This window comes from Neospora caninum, chromosome V (assembly GCF_000208865.1).
Source record: "Neospora caninum Liverpool complete genome, chromosome V".
Lineage (NCBI taxonomy): Eukaryota > Apicomplexa > Conoidasida > Eucoccidiorida > Sarcocystidae > Neospora > Neospora caninum.
Genome location: NC_018391.1, coordinates 206,125 through 224,626, shown reverse-complemented (window position 1 = coordinate 224,626; position 18,502 = coordinate 206,125). Strand labels below are relative to the sequence as shown.

General features: G+C 57.6%; 3 protein-coding genes across 3 annotated transcripts; 1 reads left to right on the top strand and 2 right to left on the bottom strand.

Moving 5' to 3' along the window:
• Positions 1 to 2,558: 2,558 nt before the first annotated feature.
• On the bottom strand, positions 2,559 to 4,949 carry NCLIV_012500 (conserved hypothetical protein; the record flags this gene model as incomplete). The annotated part of the gene is made up of 4 exons (XM_003881436.1): positions 2,559 to 3,008; positions 3,619 to 3,780; positions 4,228 to 4,285; positions 4,792 to 4,949. 4 exons carry the CDS (start codon positions 4,947 to 4,949, stop codon positions 2,559 to 2,561), a joined length of 828 nt encoding a protein of 275 aa, XP_003881485.1.
• A 2,864-nt stretch (positions 4,950 to 7,813) lies between these two features.
• NCLIV_012490 (conserved hypothetical protein) lies at positions 7,814 to 11,686 on the top strand (the record flags this gene model as incomplete). The annotated part of the gene is made up of 2 exons (XM_003881435.1): positions 7,814 to 10,716; positions 11,341 to 11,686. 2 exons carry the CDS (start codon positions 7,814 to 7,816, stop codon positions 11,684 to 11,686), a joined length of 3,249 nt encoding a protein of 1,082 aa, XP_003881484.1.
• Positions 11,687 to 13,500: 1,814 nt separating this feature from the next.
• On the bottom strand, positions 13,501 to 17,043 carry NCLIV_012480 (putative 200 kDa antigen p200; the record flags this gene model as incomplete). Its single annotated transcript, XM_003881434.1, has 1 exon — positions 13,501 to 17,043. The coding sequence occupies one exon, from the start codon at positions 17,041 to 17,043 to the stop codon at positions 13,501 to 13,503; it is 3,543 nt and encodes a 1,180-aa protein (XP_003881483.1).
• Positions 17,044 to 18,502: the final 1,459 nt, after the last annotated feature.

Sequence of the window (18,502 nt, the reverse complement as noted above, 5' to 3'; positions counted from 1 at the left end):
GTCCTCGGAGAGACGTTCAGGCTCGGTGGAGACGGTCAGGGAGGAGACTGCAGGCTGCCCAGCCTAGGAGGCGCATGCACGCGACGGAGCCGACCCACAGCGGACGGCCCCAGCGCGCCGGAGTCAGAAAGCAGCCACCAAAGAGAAGAGGCAACGAGAGGAACGCACTGGAGACAAGAAGCTGGAAAAGGTGCATACGAAAGTGAGGACCCGCGAGAAGCGGATGCAGGACCTCCCTGTGAATCCCGCTTGTTCCCAGGGGTGGTGCTTCATTGTAGGTACGGCAAAACAAAGCGGATTCGTATTCTACAAATAATTGGACATGTAACGCAAAAAAGGGCAAAAAAAGTGTCTGCACCCCCCGAACTGCAAGTAGAAGGATTTTTTTGGAAACTTAGCATCGTGGTAAACATACTTGTGCTCGGCAGGGACGGACACCTTGTGGAAGTAGGGCAAAACACACTTCACGCAGAAATGAGTCATCGGGATTTCACTGCCGTGCGTATCGAACGGCATGGAGTATTACAACTTGCGCAGAGACACATGGACACCGGTGACTGTAGAGATGATGGTTCGCTTACCTACGCCGAAGCCTTTGAGAATGCTACTGAAGGGGCGAGGGAATTCACCCGTTGCACCGTCATGACAGCGGAGAGGTCACACCGTTTCCATCACACCACAAAGTTCACACACTTGGCAACTGACTAGTGGACTATCGGAATACGTTCTTTTTTTCATATAGAGGGGACGCGCTCTATGGAGCTTCCTACATATATGATTACATTCGGACCGAAAAATGTTGATGCCTGTATACAGTGACCAGCTTTCTGGCGTCCACCCCAGTTACTTGTTTCCCGCATCTCGTTTACAAGGACAGTGTTAAACAGCCTCATCGAGGCCCGCTATGGAACTGTCGTTTCTGTGCCACCCTGACGCAAGCCACTCTTCGAGAAAACTAAGTATTTTATGCTTCGTCAAAACTATGCTGAACACCACATTATGTTTTAACTTTGTTAGAAGTACCGTTCCTCTTGTTTATCATGGCTTTGAAAGAATCCAGAAAGTCTCTCCGGTCATTTTCAACCAAGCGTCCCCCTACGAAAGCCAGCCTGTCGCAACAAAACCATGCATCACACAGCCTTTGGTGCAGAAACGCACCACGGGATGACTATACCGTTGGAGCACGACGGAGCAACCAGAAACGAGGGAAACGCTGCCCCAACCACGATCCTTCTTCTCGGCCTCTCTCACAACGCAAGTTACCCTCACATGCACGCCTTGACTCGTCCCGCGCCATCCGCCTCTCCCATGCCGCAGCCTGAATATTCCTTCGGTGTTTTGGCTCCCGTTTTCCCATGCCCACTTTTTCACGGAAGCCAGCAAAAAATTCAAGAGGGGGTGACATAGCATACACATTGTTGAAGTTAGTTTCATCTCTTCCGGCGAATCAGATACAAAACTAGAGAGCGGAGGTGGCCATCTTCACACTACCGGCAAAATTCTATGTTGATAAAGGCATTTTCTACAAAAATATCAGCCGGCGATTCTTTTCTTCACTCTACTTTCCGGGACCTTCCCATTGCACGACGGGGTTCTTGATGTAAGAACACCAGTGTGTAACCTGACGCGTTAGCTTCCAGTTTTCCAATTGCAATGTCTCCGCAAATAGATGACGCTAGACGATCGCAGAACATCATCCACGAAGGTGAGAATGACAGTGGATTGAGACCTCGAACTCGCTGTGCATCGCTCGACAAAATCTTTTTCTTCCCTCAACGCCGTCAACGGCATGCGCCCATACAAGACTCTGTATCTCGGCCTGACAGCGTTCTCGCGTCTGGTTCTCCGGTGTTTCCGTCTTCTACACTCTTACCTTATCCACACCCATTTGGTGAAATGGAGACAAGCCTCCGGGAACTCTCACCCTTGCAAGAAGGACCGGGCATGAAAGAACCAAGCAGCGACAGTGGCTCGACGGCGCTTACCGTTTCCCCTGAAAACGGCTTTGAGGAAGAGGGCTGTTCCCGGAACCCCCGATGTTGTTCTCCCATGGCATGTCAACACAACCGGCTACGTGGCTGCCGCCCTTAGTTGATTCCCTCGCCATCGAAAATGCACAACGCTTCTCTTTTTCTCACAAACAACACCAGTTGGGTTAGTTCTCTGGACCACCACAGCGTCGACTTCTTCAGCGACTCTCCTCTCTCATTGTGGGGTCGGTTCCTGACACCGACTACCGCGTCGGTCATCCTCCGCTCCCCTCATTTGGCCGTGAAGGGCAGTTTCTCGCCGGCGATATGACACGAAGGGAACCCGGCAGAAAGGCACCTTAATCAAATTCTTTGGAACTTCCCAAATCGCTGTTATTGGCAAACTTCACTTCCTTTTTGTGTGTCCTCTTTGCTTTCCCGTCTCACAGCTCCTCGTACCAGACCCGCCTTACAGAAAAAGTTGCACAATTCTCACGGGAAGACCCACCCTCCCCAATGCATCCAGTTGATCTTGTCACGGGGTGTTCGAGACCCGTTTTTAGCGTCGCGTTTCCCTGCCTTCACCTCTTAGCTGCTTCCCTTCCCTTCCTCGAGCTTGCTACTTTCTGCCTTTGAGGAGACTTTTCCAGTCACGATTTGCCCAGGAGACGCACCTGCAGCCGCCCGAATGTAGTCGTCTTCCGCAGCGAGGCCGCCAGAGGACCCAAGCGTCCTCGCCGCACGCGCTGGGTAGCTGGCTGCAACCGCGTAGGGGCCGTCGACCGCGACTCCCGGACCGCCTGGATGAGACCCGACGGCGCCCCACGAGACAGGGCGAAGTGAGGGCGGCGCCTCCGGCGTGGTACAGCTTACTGTAGGTGCCATGCCGCCAGCTTGTTGGAACGTCTCGTATCGGAAGATCAACTTTGAAAAGTGACGAGCCGTGGGCGTCGTGCACGCCATCACCACCATCCAGAGGAGCGCAATGCCACACCACATGACGTTCTCCTTGTAGCTCTCGTTGTTGCACAGACGACACTGCAGTCATTGGGAATTGCGCAAACACACAGGAACCACGCAGCAAATGCAAACAGCCTCGAACGAAACCGGGACACAAAAATGCACCGAGACGAGCAACACACGCAATGACTCCCCGCGCCTCTGCCGTTGTCTCCTCCAGCTACTCGCGCCGACGGCTTCTTCAATTTTTTTTTCACGTCACACGTCTTCTCCTTGATGCACATTGCAAGACTGGCTGTGGAAACGCAGGACTTCAGCACTGCGACCCCAAAGTTTCGGTTTCCGTTAACGCTGGTCCCGGACACCTCAGAACACCAGTGTGTCGGCGCTAGTGTCACGGCCCGCCGTTCTCACTTTTTCACATGCGAAAGGCTGCGAGTGCTGAGCTTCTGTGTGCATGTTCTGCCCAACACATCACACCTCCCTTTGCAAATACACATTCGCAAAAAACTGCAAGACCGGCACCGAGGTCGAAAAAGGCAGAGTGCATTTGTTTACGAGAGCTGAGCCGGAGCAGTTAGCGATGCCTGGTCGCACAGTGCTACAAAGCACGCGACCAGACAGACGCACACACGCGGCTACCTACAAAAACTTGGCCTGGCGCCTCCCGACTCGCTTTGAAGCTTACTTGCGCAAGCTGGACTGCACTTGCCACTGCGAGGGTGATGAAGGTGAAGACGCCGACAACAGAGATAAGCCGCACAACTTGCGTGAGCTCGGCAAGCGCGACACGCGATAGACCGGAGCGGACGACGGCATCTCGATAAAAAATGAAGGTGTTGAGCGCGGTCTGCAGAGAAACGAAGCCGAGAGCAAGACCACAGACACGTCTGGGACCGGACAGAAGAATGCCGCTCCCTAAAAACTTGTTTCGGAAATGCTTTTTGCCAGAGCTCGACGTTATGCCGTACCCCTTTTCCCACAGCGACACGTCTAGCTCGAGAAAAAAGACGCCTGGGCAAAAGTTGGATCTGGAACGCGTGAAGACGGAGAGGGCGGAAGCGTGAGTCCCGGCGCTCCTGTCGCACAGCGACCGTTGACCTCGTGTTTCTCGCGAGACCTGCCGCGAATAAGCGTGAACTGATTCCATCTGTAAGCCTTCAAGTTACCTGTCACCACGGAAGGCAGCGAACGCGCACGACTACAGACACCTCAGCTATTCGGACGCTTAGGCACATGAACGTGGCGCTACACGACGGCACGCAGATTCCGCCCTGTCGCCAGTGGTGAAACTCACCATGAAAGCAGGGAAGGAGGATATCAGGCTCCAGTACATGGGGACGGTCTTGGGGAACCTGCAAAACAATCGAAGTTGCGCATGAGTTACACACTCTGAAGACGCCTCTCCGCGAACGACACGCACCGTGGAACGACGCGTTCAAGTTATAAAACAACACATGGCACGGAAATTGAAGGTCCGGAGTCTTAGCCACGAGGAGCGAGTGGGCCAGGGACCGCCGGGACGAAAGAATGTGGCAAGACACTGGAAGGTCCGAAATCCAACACTGCATGCATTTGCCACCGAAGAAAGAAGTCTATGACTGGCGCCTAAAAAAGAGTCATATGTCTCGACTCCCCGAAAACGCAGGTGCCGCCCGCTGAAATGCGAAAAACACTCCCTTGGAAGCGCAAATCGACAGCCATTTTTTTCCACGGAATATCAGCGCACCGCTCTTCACGCGGCGAAAGGCACGGCGCGTTCCGACCGTGTTATCCTGTGTGTCCAGGCAGCAAAGCGAGATTCCAGGTAATCACGACTCCAGAAGAAGAACCCGCTCCCAGAAAAACACACCCGCCTCACCGACTATTGGATATGGGTTCGATGCTGTAGTAGGCGAAGAGACAGCACGCGGCGATCGACCAGCCGAAGGGGACTGTGAGCTTGAGGAGATCTCTGTACGTCAGGTCCACCCCCCTGGAGGGTCCGCGACAGATTTGTTTCCCGAGGCAGTTCCGCATCGTGGAGAAGCCGAGGAAAACTGTCCGTGCACGCAGGCAGACGATGGAACTCTAACGGGCAGAGATAAAGTCGAAAACCCCGCGAAGGAGATGTGACGCAGATTCTCGTTGCACGGGGAGGCTTCCACATCCCACGACCTCCCAGGCCAACAGCATAATTGCGGAGAGCGTTTCCGCAATCGCGTATTTCGGTTGGAACAGACCGTTCAGCCCAGATGCACGAGGAAAGCGACACGAATCAAGTATCTGTATCGCGGTTCCTTCACTGGACGACGGCGAGACGACACCTGAGACGTAGATGCCGGTAGGGCTTGTGAGGGTACGGAAGATGAACGAAAAAAAAACTACGGGGACAGAAGAAAAGGCCGGGACGGTCACAACGAGGAAGATTCCGCGCCGGAAGGTGATGAAAAGGGGAACACCAGGGAAAAGTACTTGCAACGGTGGACAGAGACGTCGGATAAGTTGACCGCTCAGGCGCTACGATGCAGGAGACACTCGCATGCTCCTCCAGTTCGAACGCATCCCCGGAAACATTCTGAGACGCCTACGGATTCCGTTGAACCCGGAATACGACTTGACGACATGACAGTCACGACTGCAGCCGACGGAAAAAACGATCCAGGTGCCGAGAAAACGGGGTCTCCACAGGCTTCTCACGAGTCCCTTTGGGTTGCAGCAACACGTTGTCCGGAAACTAGCCTGCAAAGTGCACCGTAGCTCGTCCGCAAGTCTTTGTGCAGGAAAAAAACGACAACGGACCATGAAAATGCGGTTTTCCTCGACGTCGAAGGAATAGACACGGACGGGCACTCCCGAGCAGACCAACGCGGCGAGACTGAACTGTGTGAATCGCGAGCGGCGCTCCCCCGAAAAAATGTGAGGAAAGCAGTCCCGAAGAAAGCCAGATGAGAAGCTTCAGAAGAGAGAACGAGCTCTGTTTCTGGACAGAACATGCAACAGCCTCGTCCGCAGGAGGCAGATGGAAGAAAGGACTCTCCGGTAGGGTCTCTCGTCTTCGAAGTCAACGAGTCCATAGGCGAGTGTTCGCTCCGGGTTCAGCAAGCTTTACTGTCTGCAAGAGACGTTCCGCCTGTCAGTCCAGCACTCGTGAATCTCTCTAGAGGCTTCTTCTCCCGAAGAAAGTTTCTACGGAGCAACACAGAAAACAAAACACCCCTGCGCACCGGCACACCAACAGCAAAACATTCAGAGCCTAACGAGAGCGAGTCGCAGCACATATTTCAACCGCTGATGGGACGCGCGTGTGTCTCGGCTTATATAACGTACAATTTTAGTAGTGACTTCTGCAAAACGAGCGAACGGCTTGAAACAGCACCCGCCCAGCCACCCGCAAGAGACGGCGCTTTGATTTCCTTTCTTTCCTGCAAGAACCCCATGTTTTGCGACATCATGACGTGCTCAAGGAGGCTTCGGCAGTAGAGATGCTTGTGGCGGAATTCGTGCTTTCTTCCACCCTCTCCGATTCCGCCCCCCTACCGAGGCACACCGCTAGCCGAATGCATTCACGGCAGCCTACCACGCCACCTTTTGTTCTTGGGAAAAAACTGGACCAGGCTTTCCGCTAGGACATGCGCTTTCATGCCGCCCATCTCAGATCTCTTTCCACAAAGCTCAGAGGTTCCCGTGTCCGGAACAGGCTGAAGAGCCCCTCCACGAAAGACGGGGGGGGAGTTTCGTAGACCGGCCGTGTATCGATTGTATTTGTCGATGGTTCGCGCCGCACAGCGACATGACGCTCTGAAAGCCAGCACGGTCACCTAGGACAACCTTTTCTCTGTCTCAAAGGAATCCTGAACTCGTTTGTTTTCCCCGGAAAGCTCTTCTGACAAAGGCAGTCATTGTTCACGTGGAGAATCCTGCGTTAATTCCCCGTGACCAGCGACGGGTTGTGCCGCGTCTCAGCGACCGTGTGAAGCGGTATCGAGGCGCCGCGTAGGTTTTCAACTCTCATTTCAAACTTCCGCACGTGTGGCGGAGCTAGCACTTTCGGCGTCTTCCTGCAGGACAATACCTTGCCTTTGTCTTCCGGGTCCACCGTAAGTTTCGGCGGCGTCGCCAGCTCGTACCTAGCGACGGTGCTCGGGAATTTCCTGAAAAAGGAAGCGAACCGTTAACGTTCTCAGGACAGCTCCTTTCGCACGAGAGGGTCTGTAGTTCGTGCGGGTTGGGCGTATATGCGAGGGTCCCGTTTGCTTTCTGTACGTAAGCGGTTCCTGTGTTCCATCTGGTTTGAGGGGTGATAGACTCCCCGGTGTAGTAGGTTCACGCAGCTCCACTCTGCAGGATCACAGATGCAGACCGAACTGTCTGGGGGGGAAAGAGGGTTCTTCGGTCCCGCGTGGTTCCCCGCAGAGGTCGGGCAAAGAAGAATTAGCTGTGGCCACGCGGAGGCTTGGAGGGAGGCAATCGGCTGGACGTTCCGCTGAGAGCCGCCAGTTGGTGATTCCTTCGCACGTCGCATCTGTGGTAGACGCTGCGCTGTGTGCTCGTCTATCGCCTACGTCCTTTTGGAGTCCTTGTCTCAGCTTTTCTTCAAGGGTTCCCCCTTCACTTCAGTCTGTTCCAGGCTCTTGTGTGTGTGTGTGTGTTGCTGCAGCCCAGTGAGCCTTTCGGCCAGAAGTCGTAGCGCCGTTGTATAGTGAACCTGTGCGGGGATCTCCGGTGGCGTTGAGAGCAGGATGCGCGGTTCCTCGCGCCTCCAGCTCCACTTTGCGCTTTCTTCGGATCTTTCTGGGAGACACCGACTTCCGGCTAATGTGTGCCCGACGTACAGACACAGGTTCTTCCGCTGATCACGCTACGGAGCGAGCGGCGGAGGCCGTGCGGGTGAGCCTGCTCACATGACGTCCCAAGTGGACACTGGGGAGACGTGCCCGACTCCCTCCGGCGTCGGGGGGGGGAGCCTTTTCCCGCAAGCGTCTCAGCCCGCTCCTGGGTCGGCGTCGACGTGCGTCAATCGGCCGCCTCAGGGATGGCGCCCCCGTGAAACTCTTTGCTTTGGCAGGAACGCGTCAGGCACACAGATGCATTCACTCCAGACCGAGACATTGCACCCCATCGGAAGCGGCGCCAGGACGCCTGGCGCGGGTGAGCCTGAGACGCCGCTTCCGCCCGGAGTCCCGCCGTCCCAGTCTCCCCGCGCTGAGTCTGTGTCTTTCTTCGCGTCTCATCCTGGCCCGACTCTGCTGACTTCGCCGTGTCCGTCATCTTCTCTCGGCGTGGCCGCGTATCCCCATCATCTTCCGACGTTCTGCCCAAAAACGTCCAAGCCCGAGAAGTCTGCGTCGCCGGCAGTGGCTCCACGTGCCGGAGCGTGGTCTCCGCTCGACGGTGACGCCAAAACCGCGCCCTGCCACACAGAGAGACTCGCCTCTTCTCCAGAGTGTGAAGGGACCGTGTTGCCTCATTTCGACGCAGGCACCGCCCGACCCAGTGCTCTGTCCGTAGACGACTCTCCTGCTGGACAGCTCCGGCCGCAAACGCCTGTCTACACGAACTGCGCGCATGACGTCTTCTCCCCGGCCAGCGTCCGCCACTCAACCGTCCAAGCCGCTGCAGCGGCAGCGGCTGCGGCTGCGGCCGCGGCCAGCGCAGCGGCTGTCGCGGCATCGGCTGCAGTGGGTTGGACTGCGTTTGGAAGGGACGGGTTTGGTGCGGGCCGCGGCGATTTCCACGCGAGTTGTTTGCCCTCAGCCGGTTTCGAGGAAACCGAAGCAACCAGGACGCCGCACAGAGCTCACGCGGGGGACAGCGCGGTCGGAGACGCAAGGTGTCTGTTCCCCAGGGACGCAGGAAGGCAACTGAGGGCGGAAGCGCCGCGGGCTCCCCTCGCCACACTTGGTGGGGGCGGTGGGGAACCCGTGGCCGGGGACAGAGACCGCGAGAAGGGAGGCGCAAAAGGAAAGAAGTGGCCAGGCACTCGCTGCGGCTCAGTGCCGGGGCAGTTGAACTCTGATGAAGAAACGGATCTCGAGGCGCAGTACGGCGAGGACGAAGCAGAGGGGTCAGACAACTCCTCTGGCGGAAACGGCGTTGAGTATTCTCGACGGAGCTCGTGCTGCTCGGCGGCGCCTGGAAGTCGGAGCACGTGGGACGAATTTTGCCTGCGACCGCAGCCAGCGACGCAGTCGGATGCGGCCGGTCCTGTCTCTCAGCCCCGCGAGTCTCATCCCGCGGCTTTGCCGCCAGACCTCCCGAAACGCGGAATCGAGGAGGAAGGCGCTCAACACGTCCCAACGGATGGCGACGTTTCGCGGCGGGATGAACGTGTGTCTTCCTGCGGAACGGGTGCTGCGGGAGGCCCCCAAGACGGCGGAGGGTCTCCTCATGCGCGGCCTGCATTCTGCGGGAACTCCGCACCGGAGACGCCTTTCCCAGGGTCGCTGGCACCTTGCTCGGGATCGTGGGAAGCCGCGCTGAGTGCCCGACAAACGACGCAGCCTCGGCCACCCCTGCCCCTGGGGTGGATGTGTGACGAGGCGTCTGAACGCCCGGAAGGCGCGGCCGTTTTCGCCGTTCGTTCCGCCGCCTCGACCTTTGCGTTCGAAAAATGCCGGGACTATGGACCGGCTGAGGCGAGTGGTTCCCGGGGATGCGCGGCGCTCTCGGGAGGGAAGCACGACGGCAGGACTTCGAATCTGGAGCCCTCACTCCTCGTTGAGTTGCCCACGGAAGGCGGAAAGGATGACGGGGAGACTTCCGTTGGCGGATCGGACGACACTGCGTACTGTTCGTCACCTTCCTCTGGGGACCCGTTTTGCGGTTCCGACCTGCAGACTGCTCCTTCCGCACAGGTTCAGGAGTTCAATGAAATGGAGTCGACAGCCGCTTCGCTAGGAAGCTCTCAGAGTGTGCTCTTGGACAGAAGCCGCGGAGCACCGGGGGCGCACGTCGGTTCTGCGAGTGGAGACTTGAGCGAATCCAAGCCTGCAGCCGTGCGTCCGGGAAGTGCAGTCTCGCTGACCGCTTACTCTGTCTCGGTGAGCAACGAGGCGGAGCCTGGGCCCTGGAGCGTGGCGACAGCTGCGGCAGCGCGGGCCGCGGGCGGAAAAGCGGCTCGGTTTCTTACGAGCGGCGGCGAGCTACGGATACACACGTTACACGGCTGGCAAGTAGACGATGGCGAGGAGTCCGAAGACAAACCCGTCGATGTGGAAGGAGGCACTGTTGCAGTCGACCTGTGCGCGAGGCGAAGACACAGAGGAAGATACAGTGGGAAACGCAAGTGTCCCGACCGTCGAGGGCGGCGAACCCCCGGAGCAGAGACACGTGGGGACCGCTGCACGAGTGCGGAAAGTTTGGAGGAGTTTTCTAGGGCAGCAGGTTCCGGCGACTCCAGATGCCAGAACGAAGCAAAACACCGCGAGATGCAGTCCCGGTGTCGAATGAGGTCTTTTCGATTTCACACGGGCGAAAAACTCTGCTCTCCGTCGATCACACTGGATAGGGGGAGGAGCAACGAGAGCACTGGACGCCAGACCCCCCGGCTCGCGTCTTGGGGTGAACCGCGCGTGTACGATAGGCAGAAGCAGGCGATTCTCCAGGCAGCGAAAGCGAAGCAGGAATGGGCTGTGAATGCCGCCGCGAGAAAACGCCTGCTGCAACAGTATACCACGTTGCTGAGGCAGGCGGAGACACACAAGGAAACGGCGAGGAAACATCGCGACGAGAGCGAACCCCTGCGACGAAGTCTCATCAACCTAGTCGCCGTCGAATCCAAGATGCGGGCCCTACAGAGATCTGAGTAAGTCGCTGCAGAAGGAATATCTAGCACCTTCGAACCTTTGTGACGCAGTTGAAACGAAAAACGGCGCCGATTGTCCGCTTGCGTCGTCCAGTCGCAACCCTGCGAACACTATTAGGATAGACGATGTAGAAAAAGTGTCTCGTCTTTGTGTTGGACGGATCGAATGTATCAAGACTGCCGAGAGGATGAGTGCCTAGAGCCGAGAAACGTGGCGGGGTGGTTGCGCTATCGTCAAAAGGGGGACAGCTTGCAATTTGCTCGCAAAATGCATGGCAGATACCCCAAAGAATGGTCATATCGACCGTTCTAGATTCCCCTGGCACACCCGTTGGCTCTGGTGAATTCGGCGAGAGCGTTGACAGCCAGAGGTAATACTTTTCTTCTTGACTTTAGAGGCGGACGCGGCTTTTGTTTATGCATGTGAGAGGCCGCGCGATGAGGCCCCAGGCAAGCGGCAATGCTGTGTAACTTCCTTTGGTACCCTACTTCGCCAACTGTGTTTCTACGTGTATGAGATCCTTTGGCATTCCAGATCGAGTCACCCGGCGTACCGTGTTGAGAGAACCTGGGGTCAGTCGAGGAGTTTGCTTTCGCTGTGTGTTGTTTGGGTATCTTGCTCAGGAGTTGGAAGAAGCACATTGGTGCCGCCATCCACGATCCGGATGCCGACCTCTTCTCTTTCATGGCTGATTTCGATGCAGACGTTAACGAGATTACAGCTTTTGATTTCTCAGAGCATACCCTCGAGGCGATCGTTCGGCGCCCACCTGCCGCAACTCACTGGTACTCCGACTCAGGAAAAGACCAGTCGTTTTGTTCCAGGGCGTTCCTTCTCCTGCTTCGCTGTCTCTGCTGCTACCCTGATGAAGGTGGAAGACGCTCAGGCGCGATTGTGCGCTCAGTTATTTGTTACTTTCTAATTTGCGCGAGTCTCGTCCTCTGGCTGAGAAGGGCGGTCCACGATTAGATGGGTGGGAAGGCCTTGCCATACCGGACGCGTCTGTCGTCTTTTTCGGTGTATCTGAGGCGTCTACACGAGTAGACGAATGTAGCGTGGAACGTCTGTGCTGCAGTGATGCAGTTTATGGAGAGAACTGTTCCCACACATCACGATTTCGCGTCTTGCTGCGGCGCTGGGACCTCGACAGCGTACACCGCGTAGAGTCTCGGGCGGTAGGGCATAGAGCGTTTCTTTTTTCGGCCCGCCCCCCCTCGGCTTCACACCTTCATGCGCTTTTGCGGTGTACATTTGTTTCTGTATCGCTCAATGCCGTCGCACCTTGGAGAAAGCTGCCGACGACCCCGCGCTCTGCCGGCAGGGCGGATTGGTCCCCAGACGGAAGTGGGGCTAGGGCGGTTCCCGCGCAGACTTCTTGGGCGGCAGCTAGTCTGGTGTCGATTCGTGTTGTCACTTTCATCGATGAGTGGAACAGCTTAGGGCGCGCGTTCAAATGTGGCTTACACCGGTCACCCCTCGGGGCACGACTATCTCGATACCGTGCGTTCACTTGCACGAAAACGCCGACACGCGTGCTGTGGGCTTTCAGGACCCGGCTTGCTAAAACGATAGATGGTTCTCGTGGATTTCAATATCGTGGATTCAATATCCTACGACACTGAGGGTATTGCACACCGTTTATGTTCGAGACACAATACGTTGCGAACCGTGTCAACGGCGACAGAGAACGACTACTCAGATGCTAGTATGATCAGCGTCACCATCGTAATGGGAGTGGTAATCTGAGATAGGATTGCAAACTTTTCTGAGTTTGTAAAAAAAATGCACACCCAAAAACGACACCGGTTTAACAGCATTTTGCACCATACAGCACTGCTAGGCTGTTCTTCGCTGTGCGAAAGGAGGAAGGCGACCGGAGGCCTCTTTTTGGTGGCAGATGGTCGGAGGTTCCCGTCCACCGAATGACGCTCGACTCGAGAGAAAGACGCGATCAATGTAGATAAGAAATACCCTCGATTTGCTTCTGTAGTCGCTAGGACTCTGTATAGTTCACATGTGCCAAACCGGGGGGTTTTCCTGGAAAAAGAAAGTAAAACTCGAAAGCGTCTGCAGGCTGGCACGTAGAGCGCCAAATCGCGCTGGTCTGAAAAACAACCTAGCCCCCCTGCCGAGTAGAAAGTGAACGGATCCCCCCCTACGGGACAAAAAAGGTGGGTACATTGAACCTCTCTATCGCGACTTTCCTACACTTCGTCTCCCGTTTCGCTCGCTTTTCGAAAACAGTTTCTGTCCTAATCTTTTCGAGGATTTAACCTTGCAAGCACGCAAGCAGACAAGGAAAGCCCCTCGCTCGGCTGTGTTCTGCAAGCTCTAGGTGTGGTCTTGGGACACAAACGAAGCAGAAGATACAGCTTCCCGTTGCTTCCACGAAACCGAACGGACTATCTTCGTTCGGATACTCCACGAGTTGCGAAAATGCGAAGCGATAGCGCGCCAAAGGACACCGTTTCGGATCGCGCCCCGTCCTCTCCGCGTTGTTCCCGAAAATGTGGAGCCGTCGCGTTCGACCGCAGTGGAGCTTCTCACTTAAAAAAACCTCGAAAGGGGGGAGATCGGGAGGCCCTCGTAGACAGAGGCTTCTACGCCGCTCTGTTCTGCTTTGAAGAGCACCGACTCCGCGAGATTTCTGCGTCCTTGGTGCCCCTCGGGTGCACTCCATAGAAGAAAGATATCTGATCATGTTGTCAGAAGAGCACCACGTCTCTCGTCGCCATCGCTGCGTCACTCTTCAACTTGTCTTGGCTACTCGGTTGCCGCCCCTTTCATCTCGGTGGAATATATGCCCGGTGGCTGTCGGAAAGGACGTCTCTCTGCCGCTGTACCGTTGACTTGAGAGCCGCTAGGTCTGCCTGAGTTGCCGCGACACCGAGTTTCAAGTGAAGCAGCAGAGCTGCAGCCTTAGCTCTTCTCATTTTGTGTAGCTCATTGAGAGGTTCGCTGTCCTCCTCTTCCCGTCTCTCGCTTCCACGGTCGGTCTTTCGTTCGTCGGTGGACTGTCGCTGCTCGTGCTCTGGGCACTCCCTGGAAGGCGACGCCGAACGGACGGACGCGAAAGGCTGCGGCAGGGCGGCTTTGCCGAACGCTCTCTGGATGATTTCTTCTCTTGTCAACTCCTTCGTCTCAGCACGAGACCTCCGGTCTCCAGCGCCCGACCTCCCCCTCTCGCTCGCCTCGCGCGTCTCTCGCCCTTCCCTGCGCCCGAAGAAGAGCGCAGAGGGGATTGTCCGGACGTCGGGGTCGTCCATCCTCCGCGGTCTCTCGAAGGCTTCGGCAGCTCGAGAAGACAGCAGCAGGCGCCGCCTGGCCCGCCAGCGGTCGGAGCTTTTCCCCTCTTCTTGTCTTGAGTATCGACGCGGAGACTCCGCGAAACCTTTCTTCGGGGCCCTCAGAACGTCCTCAGGAAGGTCCGGGACAAGCCCAGGAAGCCGTTCCTTCGCGGTTTTGTACGAGCTCAAATAGGCCGCGGAAACCAGCCTCCCCACGTCGGTCTCTGCGGGGTCGGGCCCAAGTAGCGAGCCGACCCCTCTGTGGTACGCAGCGGGCGACGCAGGGGACTTTCCGCGGCTCGGCGCCTCGAGCTTTGAAAGACTCACGACACGGTCAAGAACAGGGTCATGAAGTAGCTCTTCCAAGTCACGCGACTGCCGGCTGATGCTCTCTAACAGGCTCTGTCTGAGTCGCCGGCGCATGATGTTTGACACGGCGTCGTCTTCCGAACGGTCTCGAGTTTCCAGACGCTCCTGCTCACCTTTCTGTCTTGATGGAGCCTCAGTCTTTGCAGTGTTTCCGTCTCGCGCGTCGAGAGCCGAGGCGGCCTTCGCGTTTCTCGGGGGAGCGAGCGTGAGAGTGCGGCGGCCGGAGAGGCGCGACAAGCGCCTGCCTGCCTTCTCGTCTGTCGCCTGCTCCGGCGAGGAATCCCTCAGCTTCGCTCCGCGAACCGTCAGAACTCGGCGACCAGTCCCGGCCTCTGAAAGCGTTTCCCTGTGGGACGGGACTTGCAGGTCGCCGCCGCCTGCGGCCCTTTTGTCCGTTTTCTCGGCCCGGACTTGCAGCAGTTCTTTCTGCAAGGTTGTTAGTCTTTCCAGGCGTCCTTCTGCCTGTTCAGCAAGGGAGGCAATCAGTGCTGCCTGCTCTCGCGTTCGCGCGTCTTGCTGCCTCAGTCTCTCTTCCTTCTCGAGCAACTGCAGTTCAAGGCCCTTTTTCTCTCCCAAGAAAGCCTCCTCGCGTTCACTCTGCTCTTTCGCCTGACCTTGCAGAGCTTCTTGGAGCTTCTGAATGCGCTCTTCACGCTCTGGGAGGAGCGCGTGGAGAGACGCGTTCTCCTCCTTCACCTCGTTCAACAGGGAGCGGAGCGCTGTCGCCTTGTGCCTCTCGCTTCCGATCTCCTCTTCAATGATGGCAAGCTTCTGGCGAGTCCGCGCCTCCAGCGCGTCCCGCGTCCGTTCCAAATTCTCGAGCGACTCGCGTTCGGCCGCCACAGACTCCCGCCACTCCGAGAGCGCCGGCACGATCTTTTGCACCCCGCGAGACAGATTTCTTCGCTGCTCACGCAGCAGGAGCAAGTCGCGCTGGGCACCCAGTCTCGGGTCCAACTGGCCGTAGATGGCGTGATACCACGGCCAGCCCCAGAGACCCGGAACCAGGGACAGGTCCGAGGTCAGCTCTGGGTCTCCCGCGACACTCAAACGGCTTGTGCTCCGGAGTTTCCCGTCCTCGTGTCTCCGGGTCGCCGAGCTGGACTCGCGCACGCGTCCCCCGCGGTAGCCGCCCGCCGACAGGGATCTCCAGCGCCGCGCGTTGCTCCTTTCTTTCTGAGCGTAGAACGCCGAAACAATCTGCCGCCTCCTGGAAGACGGCGAGAGATCTTGTCCGGTGCGAGAAAAGACGAAAGCAGGAAACGTGTACTTTGCCGCGTCATCCAAACCCTCTTGTCGCCCTGCGGCCGGGCCTATCCACCGGGACAGCGCCTTCGTCAACTGCTCGTCTCTGCGTCTTCGCGCTTCTTCGCGTTGCCTCGCCCCCGAGGAGAAAGGGTAGAAAGAGCCCGTCTCGCGCTCGACGAAACAGACCGTCTTTTGCTTCCCGCTCTGTCCCCTTGGCGAAGACAGCGCGGCCGCTGCATCGGCCGCAAAATCTCGGGAAAAAGGAAAGGAAGAAGGCGGAGGACAAGGACGGACCTTCGAGGGCGAGAAGGGTGGTTCTGAAGGCCGGTCGAAACAGACGAGGCCGCCGCTTCGCTGCGCTTCTTCCCGCTTGCCGTTTGGCCGAACCGGCGTGAGAAAGGCTCCGCTGAAGCAACCTCGACCAGCAGGCAAGCTGCGGCCTTGCCGGCCGGCCAAGCGTCCATCGCCCCATGCCTCCAGTCCTTCTCCACTGCCTTCTTCGCCGCGACGAACGGCGGGGAACAGACCCAGTTCGGTCTCGCCACTCCCTCCCGCTTCTGCCGCTTTGCGTCTCCCGCGTGGTTCCCACTCCGGATGGCGGCCCCGCGCACTCATCAGCGGCGAGTGGGTGACGACACGGAACGCATCCTTGGACAGGATTCGTGTCCCCTCTTCACTTGCTCTGTAGCGCGAACTTCTCGGCCCCCGCTCCCCAGCCGAGACAGCCCGTCGCTCGAGAGGCGCGTCCAGCAGAAGCGAGTCGAAGCGACGGACGCGGGACGCGTCTCTTCGGGGTCTCGCACGCGGAAGAAGCTGGTAGGGCGGCGCAATCGAAACCTTTTCTGGAACGGACCTTGAAGGGGTCGCGGCTGCGTAGAGACAGGCGTGCACCAGTGCAGGTGACGGAGGCACGGCTGCACACGTCGCCACACAAGAGAGACAAGCGAGCGGCACGCGTGCAGCCTCCTCTTCCTTCTCTGCGCTTCCGACCTCAGAAAGGCGAGGCGTCTGTTCCGAAGGCAAAGTGCACTTCACAGGTTCCGCAGCCGGCGCCTGGCAGACTCCGCCGGTTCCGTCCACCCGGCGGCCTCCCTCTCCAAAATGTCCCTTTCGCCTCGCGTCCGTCCATTCTTCCTCGTGCGCCTCCCTGTCCCCGTCTAGCTGTTCATCACGGCTGTGTCCCCTCCGAGCTCCCCAGTCTTCCGCTCTGTCGCCGACTCGTGCTGTCTCCCTCGCCGCGGCTCCGGCGTCTCCTGCTTCGCCTTCCTCGAGAACAGGAGCGGCAGAAACTTGTTTCTCGTCGGCTGGCGTCCCTCTCGGAGACGCAGCCCTCGCTGGGGACAAGCTGAGGCGAGGAGACAACGCCGCAAGCCTTTCGCCCCTGTAGGACGCTTCGTTCCTTTTGTTTCGCCGCGTAAACATCTCTGCTGCATCCACCCCGCGAGGCGACAGCCGCAACGGCGTAGGCGAGGCACAGGAAACAGCACGCATTCGAGGAAATGCGGTTCCTCCGGGTTCACTTTCTCCCATATCGCCGAAGACCCACCCTCTTTGCGCCAGTTTTCTCTATTTTTGGGGAAGCAGCCACGTCGCATTGAAGGGACACTTTCGGATTCGGGTTTCTCGGTCCAAAAGGCCCCCCAGACTCGGTGTCCTCGGTATCTGGGAGGGAGTAGAACGTCTCTCTCCTCACCCGCTGCGCTGATCCGGTACACCGCCTAGACAGGGCCCGAGAGCCGACAAGCAACCTGCTTCGCGTTGCCGCAACTCTCAACTCCTCTCTCAACTCATGCATCACACACGCCGCCGCGTTCGTGGGAGAGGGCTGCCTTCCCCGACTTCCCTGTACCCATCTTCTCTCCCCTTCCTACTCGCGATCGTTCTTCCCGTCCCCCACCCCCCCCCCCCTCGCCAATACGGCAACTCCTGCTCGAACGGACTCACTCTACAGAAGGAATCCCCTTAAATTCGGAAGGCGAGAGAAGGAAGAAGGAGGTTACAAACGGCGAAGTGTGTACTCCCTACCTTGAGCGGAAGCGCCTGCTTCCATGCCGAGTGAAAACACAGAGCCTTTCCTCTGCATTCACGCCCTAGGTTATCGACTACTCGTCTCGGTTGAGGCCAAGCCAAGTGAGAAAAAGAGACTTGCGGAAGTTCACGAGGATAACCATGAGTTAAGTCCTTCCTTTCAGCAACAGTCCAAACACATGCATCCTGCTGACGGGGCTGAGCGACTGTTGTTTGGAACAACGCACCTTTCTCTTCCCCGCCTGCCGCGATCTCAGCTTCGGCCGCCCCCACACAAAGAGCTCAAGAGACTGAGTCCTCCTGCTCGTCGAGACGCTTCGTTCCACTGTTTTTCTTGGCCATATACCGCCGCTCTTCAACACTGCTGGATGCTCCGAATCCTACGGACCGTGAAGCCTGTTTCCCTGGTGCGCCGCAACTTGATTTAGTACACATTCACGCGCGCGACCGCAATTGACATACACTCCAAACTGTGAGGAAAAGAAAAGTTCTCACAAACCGCGGATGGAGTTGAGGAGGGACCAAATGTCTCGAGATACGCCTGAAGACGAGCCGAGATGCAGAAGAAAGAGAGGACTCTGTCTCCTACCAATTAAAGCCCTCCGAATGACTTCGATATAGAGATCCTGGCTAACCAACGAGGACGCGGGGACCCGGGGAGAAGAGTATCGACGCGCGACGGAGCCGTCGCCAAGCATGCAGAGACACAGTTTATGACGACAAAGAAGCGTTCATGAAAATCCCTTTTCGGTGACTGTGACTGCATCGGCAAAGTCCACAAAATAACGGAGAAGGACGAGGAACGGTCGTCGCGCGCGCCCCGGAAGAAAAAGCGAGGCGAGGGGCAAAAGGC